The sequence below is a fragment of the Asparagus officinalis genome, chromosome 5, assembly GCF_001876935.1.
Source record: "Asparagus officinalis chromosome 5, Aspof.V1, whole genome shotgun sequence".
Lineage (NCBI taxonomy): Eukaryota > Viridiplantae > Streptophyta > Magnoliopsida > Asparagales > Asparagaceae > Asparagus > Asparagus officinalis.
The window spans coordinates 95,085,777-95,092,233 of record NC_033798.1 but is presented as its reverse complement, the minus strand read 5'-3'; the positions used below and the strand labels follow the sequence as shown (position 1 = coordinate 95,092,233).

The 6,457-nt window shown below is 36.6% G+C and overlaps 1 protein-coding gene across 1 annotated transcript; it reads left to right on the top strand.

The window, feature by feature from the left end:
- Positions 965 to 4,839, top strand: LOC109843077 (DNA-3-methyladenine glycosylase-like). Its single transcript, XM_020412009.1, has 5 exons — positions 965 to 1,444; positions 2,444 to 2,501; positions 2,571 to 2,654; positions 2,751 to 2,892; positions 4,466 to 4,839. The coding sequence occupies exons 1-5, from the start codon at positions 1,015 to 1,017 to the stop codon at positions 4,754 to 4,756; spliced, it is 1,005 nt and encodes a 334-aa protein (XP_020267598.1). The 5' UTR covers positions 965 to 1,014; the 3' UTR covers positions 4,757 to 4,839.

Genomic DNA, 6,457 nt, shown 5'->3' with positions numbered 1-6,457 from the left:
TTTGATGAAGTAGCATGACTTTTAAGATAATATCAGAGCATTCCAGATTCGATATGCATGAGTCCAGCTTTATGTCCATAAAAGAGTCTTCAACCTGCAAGAGCATGTGAGAGTATAAAAATTAATAGGCTAAATGGCACTTAGATACCACAAAGTTTCCTTGTTTTGGCACTTATATGCCATGAGTTATTTTTTTGTGATAAATAAATATCATAAGTTGTTTAAAATTAGCATGTTAGTATCCTTGAGCATTCAAACGTGAGAATTTTCATCCAAATGTTTCTCTATTATACCTATGTACTAATTTTAGAAACTTTTAACTATTAATACCTATTAAATTGGCTATTAAATCTACCAAATTTCTTTTTTAAACTTATCTTACTTCTACTTTAAAGTTGGGTTGGAATATGTTTAATGATTTAATAAATATTAATGGTTAGAAAGTTATAAATTTAACATGCTTGTATCATAGGGGAACATTCAGACGAAAATAATTTTCATGTATGCATGATCTAGGGTGCCAACGTGCCAATTTTAAGTAACTTATAGTATTTATTTGCCTAAAAACAACAACACGTAGTATATAAGTGTTAAAACGAGGAAACTTTGTGATATTAAATGCCATTTAGCCATAAAAATGTAATTATCACCGTAACTTCGGAGTTTTGAAGTTTTGACGGAGTAACAAGCCTTTAAGCTATAAATCTCCTATATTAAAACCTGCAAATACCCCCGAATACAATCATTGCCTCAAAATATTAATTTTGCCTAGTAAGCTCAACAAGCTAATACGCCTTCCACTTCCAAAATCAGTTAGATCCTCAATCCATTTTACCAAAAGAAGCAAAGTTGCTTTCACTAATCTACCATGAAAACCATATATCTTACCAAACGGAGGAACCAACCTTAAGTCCACACTTTAGCAATTAGCACCTCAACCTCCAACCGTTTATTAAACCACCACCACCACTTCACCCATCTCTCTCACTTCAACTCCTCCTCCTCTCCGACACAATGCCGGCCCCAAGTTTTGGCCGACACTCAATCGAGCGGAGCCCGAGCTTTCGAGACGTCGAAAAGAGGCGAAATGCTGCACAAGGGAAGTGCTCTCTTTCAAGGCATTTACAGAGAGTTTATCCCCTTAGTATACACAAGAGCTCTTCAAGTCTCACCCTCTCTTCTTTGTCACTCTCTCAGAATTCAAATGATTCTTCCCTCAATAGCTCTGTTTCTAGCTTGGATCGGAGGATAAATGCGGTGTCATTTCGGGGCATGTTTCGGTGTTTTGAGAGGAGGGAGTTTGGAAATTATGGGAGAGAGTTCGAGTCGGGAGATGACGGAGGATATTTAGATTATGATGATGATGTTGTTGTTGTTGAGGAGGTCAGGTGTGTAGGAGAGGATGGGAGTTTGAAGAGGTGCAATTGGATTACCAAAACTAGTGGTAAGTTCAAAAAAATAAAAATAAAAAGATTGGTCTTCTTGCATTTATGTACCCCCACACATGTCGTAGTTACCAATTTATCCTCCAATTGTGGGTATTTAGCAAATTATCCTCTCAATTCTCCCACATGGATTTTTTCCCCTCAATTTTAAAATATTACTAATGTATCTCTGATAAGTTCATTGATTTCTTTAAATTTTATAATTAATTTGCAGAGAGAGGAGGCACCACTTATGATAAGGATGGGAAGGGTCCAGGTTTAATTAACTTAATCGGGTTTATATTAGTGATATTTGAAAACTGAAGGGAAATTAAAATTGCCTAGAAAATATTTAAATTTGAAGGATAGATTAGTGAATACGGTAGATTTGGAATGATATATACAAAAGACGCAGAAAGCTTTTATTAGCAAGCTTACCGTCGTACATTGCTATTTTGATAATAGGCATATCATTTCTTAAAATCATAATCGTTCAATAAATATCCAGATAGTTGTGATTTATTCTATTTTATAAATCTTTGCTACAGGGACCCAAAATATGAGACCAACATGGGGGACATATGAGGTAATTTCCCCCTCCTATTGTATAATGAGTTGGCAATCATTAATGATGATCAATTCATTATGCAATAGGAGAGTGACACATCACATGTCCCTCCTGTTGGTCCCATATTTTAGGTCATTGGGGAATTTTTTATTTTATAATTCATAAACTGTATTTATTATTAAAGTTTATCGAGGAATCATGATATTGAATTAAATGGGCGAAGCTTATGATTAAACAGGGGACCTTAATTTGTATTGTCTCGATATACCTATATCTAGACCGTCGGTATCATTAATCTCATAAGTGGTTAATAGGGAAGGCCTCTTTTGTAAGTCATTATAATATTAGCATTCGTAGAGATCGAACCATGTCTATATGTTTTATTGGAGTCATGCATAGAGAAAAACATTTGGAGTTAGGTAGTTAATTATGCATGCTTTTGTTGATGCAGATGAAGTTTATGTTTCTTTCCATGATAAGTGTTGGGGAGTCCCAGTTTTCAACGACAGGTGAGCTCGATCACAAAACTATGCATTATCATCACGCAAAGCATTAGTAATTGGTTGATCCACGTACAGTCGTCTCTTTGAGCTGCTCGCTTTATCCGGAATGCTCATCGATCACAATTGGACCGAGATTCTAAAAAGAAGAGAGCAATACAGGTATTTATTTACAATATTAATTAGACTTTGTAATTTAGACTTCTTCGAAACATTGGCACAATCAATAAAGAGAGTTTGATGTTTTCGTGAACGTAGGGAAGTTTTTGCAAATTTTGATCATCACGTTGTAGCCAAGATGGATGAAAAGGACATAATGGAGATAAGTTCCAACAAGGAGCTCATTTTAGCTGAGAGCAGAGTGAGGTGCGTAGTTGACAACGCCAAGTGCATACAAAAGGCAAGTGTTTCGGACTTTTTCTTTTGCTGGATACGTTACACGCAAAATTTTTGATGTGACGTGTGTATGTATTTAGTTCAACGCTGCTATTTGGCTCGGCGGCCGCCCAGCTCGCGCGCAGCACGCAAGAGAGAAACAGGGGTGGGACCCACCTGTGGTCCCACAGGTGGGACTCTCCAACCCCCTGTTTCTCTCTTGCGTGCTGCGCTCGAGCTGGGCGGCCGCGAGCCAACATCATTTTCCTATGTGAAATGCTATTTGGCTTCGCAGGGGGGCTGTGAGGAGGGGGCAGGCCAGTCGGCCCACAAAGCTGCTGGCACACTGGCCTGTCGCCTCCCTCCACGCAGAGTTGCTCGCGGCGGGCCATTGGCAAGCAAAATAGCAGCGTTGTTTTCCTATTTAGTTAGTGATTACACGGGGTCAAGTCACACGGATGGGGGGCTATACTGGGTCAAGCAGCCAAGCTCACCCGTATAATAATATGGAGATTTTTTGAAAGATCAACATGAATGTATATATCAAACCCTTTTTTTTTTTTGAAATATAAATATGTCAGCAGAATGAACAACAAATCATAAAAAATGCATAAAATAAACAAAAATACTTAAAACAACTAGCAATATATATAGAAGAGTAAACTATATATGAAACAGATAAACGAAGTGAACTACAACACAGAAATCAATTTTTTATAGACGGACTTTAAACTAAAAAATTACAACAAAAAAAAAGCTATAAAATCAAACAAAAGTTAATAGGAAACAACACTAAAGTTGTCAAAAGCAGATCCTAAATTCAAGCACCGCGGGCGATCCGGATGGTTGGGAGGTTTCAATATGGCGCTCACGGTCTTCGGTTCGATTTCCGGTCGCTTAATTATTAAAAAAAAGATCCTAAATTCTTGTAACTTCATAAACCATACGCTAACATAGTTGAGTTACGATATAGAATACTTTGCGATGACCTCTCCAATGATACTAATAGAAAGTCCAAACATACCTAATCCCTTCTCGGGAAATCATAGGTGATCCAATTTAAAACAAAAAGGCCCGTGACTAACACAAGTATCTTGCTTTAATGATGTTAGTGTAGTTGTTAATTATTCTCAAAAACAGCTTTATGCGGTTGTTGAAAGGCGTGTATGTATGCTTCAAAAGTGTATATGATATAAATTCTACTAGATTCCATTATGGAGTAATTCTACTAACAGTACCCTATAGAATTAGGTAGAAGAAAACTTCATGGTTAATTATAGTAGATGCATCCTCTGTGCTAGGAGAGAACATCCATTAATTTGTACTTCCAACGATCTGTAGCACTTATATATACCTGTCGGATTCGAAACCATATATTATTTCTTCTGTTAGATCGAGATATCAGATGATAAACTGAAATCATATGACGATAAATTATCTGGAAAAAGAAAAAGAAGATCAAATTGTCCTCTAAATAAAATGGTTTATGAAGTATAAACCACTGTACAGTCATGGACAAAGAAGTGTATTTTCAATCAATCCGAAATTTGAAACTACTTGTTATACCTGCATTCTACTTATTATATCTGTGACATTAGGTTGCAAAGGAATTTGGATCCTTTAGCGGGTACATATGGGCCCACGTAAACCACAGGCCGATGATCAACAAGCACAAGCACCCAAGAAGCATCCCTCTGAGGACCCCCAAGTCCGAAGCCATCAGCAAAGATCTCGTCAGGAGAGGATTCCGACTAGTCGGACCGGTCATCGTCTACTCTTTTATGCAAGCAGCCGGTATGGCCATCGACCATCTTGCCGACTGTTTCCGGTTTCACGAGTGCGTCAGGCTCGCTCAGAGGTCATGGGGCATGACTAATGTAGCCATGTAGTTAATTTCCTGCATTAATTTTTTTGCGTATGGGTTGCCGTTAAATTATGTAATGAGTAATGAAGAAGAAATTTGTTCATTTAATGCTTTTGTGAGCAATGCATGACATGATATGGAAACACATAGCCCCATCTTGTGCTGTCTCTGATCAAGCCAAGGGGAGGTAAATCTTCGTCTGTTTGTTAGTCGGCCAACTGCACGTTTTCAGCAAGTTTGCTCTTTATTGAAGCATGCATGGTCACGCTTCATTAAAAAAAAAGAGAAAAAATACGTATGAAAGGATGCTTCGGCTGTGTTCATCTATCAAATATACCGTCCCAAAACTCATGTAGTGTTCTTAACTTCCCATCGGTTGACCAATGAGCTTGTGTCGGTCGACCGATAAGAGGATTTTTGTGTTGTTTGTAATTTTCAATTCCATGTTTGGTTCTACACTCCCGAAACCAACAGTTTCTTTCCGATAACGGGTTTAATATTGGTCTAGAAAATGGATCCAATCCTAGAGTTACAATGATTTTGCTTTCCTTTGGCTGATTTTACTAAGAAAACAACTAAACAAGGGGTATAAAGGTAATTTAACCCTAAGAACTGCTAGAATTTTAACAGAATTTTAGGTGAACGGTATATTTGACTCAACGAAGCAATTTGATGGGGCCAAATTTAGAACTATAATAATGTGAGGGGCGATTTTACAAATGCCCATAATCTCAGGATTATATTTCGAAAAAAACCCTTATTATAGACGTATACAACTTTTCTTACAATTTTCTTACTCATCAAAGTATTGGCCCTAGCTTGTTGAAAAAAAAACGAACCGGAACTTAAATTGACTTTGTTAAGTCAATTTTTGACCTTTACCTAATTTTATTTTGGTTCACTTCCTTCGGAACTAACTGGTTTAGGGATGAGCTTGGCATAAAAAAGAAACCAGGATCCTTGAGAATCGAGCCACTTACTTTTATTCCTTAACTCTAGAACACCTTTCTTTAAAAAAATCTGGATCACGCAGTCTAATTGTCCCCAGTCCAAATACAATTCAATTTCGATCCTTGCCATTATAAAAAATTAGTTGAGAGATCATTGCTTCGCATTCCAATCTTTAATTATCTAGTGTGTGGTTGTGATATATTATAAATCTAACATTCAACGTACAACCATATATTGCACTCGTTGCTAGTTTTCACCAAAAAAAATCATAACCATCCACTAGATAATCTATGGTTATGATTTAATAATAGTCTCTCCACTAATTTTTTAGATTTTTTTTTAAAATGATCATTTTTGAAACTTTATTAGCAAAATCAACCTTTTGTGGATTATATTAGCAAAATTGACCTCTTTGATCAATTTTGTAAAATATAGTTTTAAAAATACACGGGACTAATAGTACCGTAATTAGTGCTGGCTAAGCACATGCTAATTAAATTTTAAAAATATATAAGACTAATTAAACTTTATTAGGGTACAGTTAGGCACCACTAATAATGTGGAGCTAGGGTGACAGAGGGTGGCCGTGGCCCCCCTAGCTTTTGCCAAGATACCGTCATATATAGGCCTTTTCATATTAGTCCCCTAACTTTTTCATATTTGAAACTAGTCCCTAACTTTTCATATTTAAAATTTACTTCCCAAATCTTTCCTTTTTAAAATAATCTTCATATCTTTCTTATTTGAAACTAGTTCTCCACATATTTCGTATTTG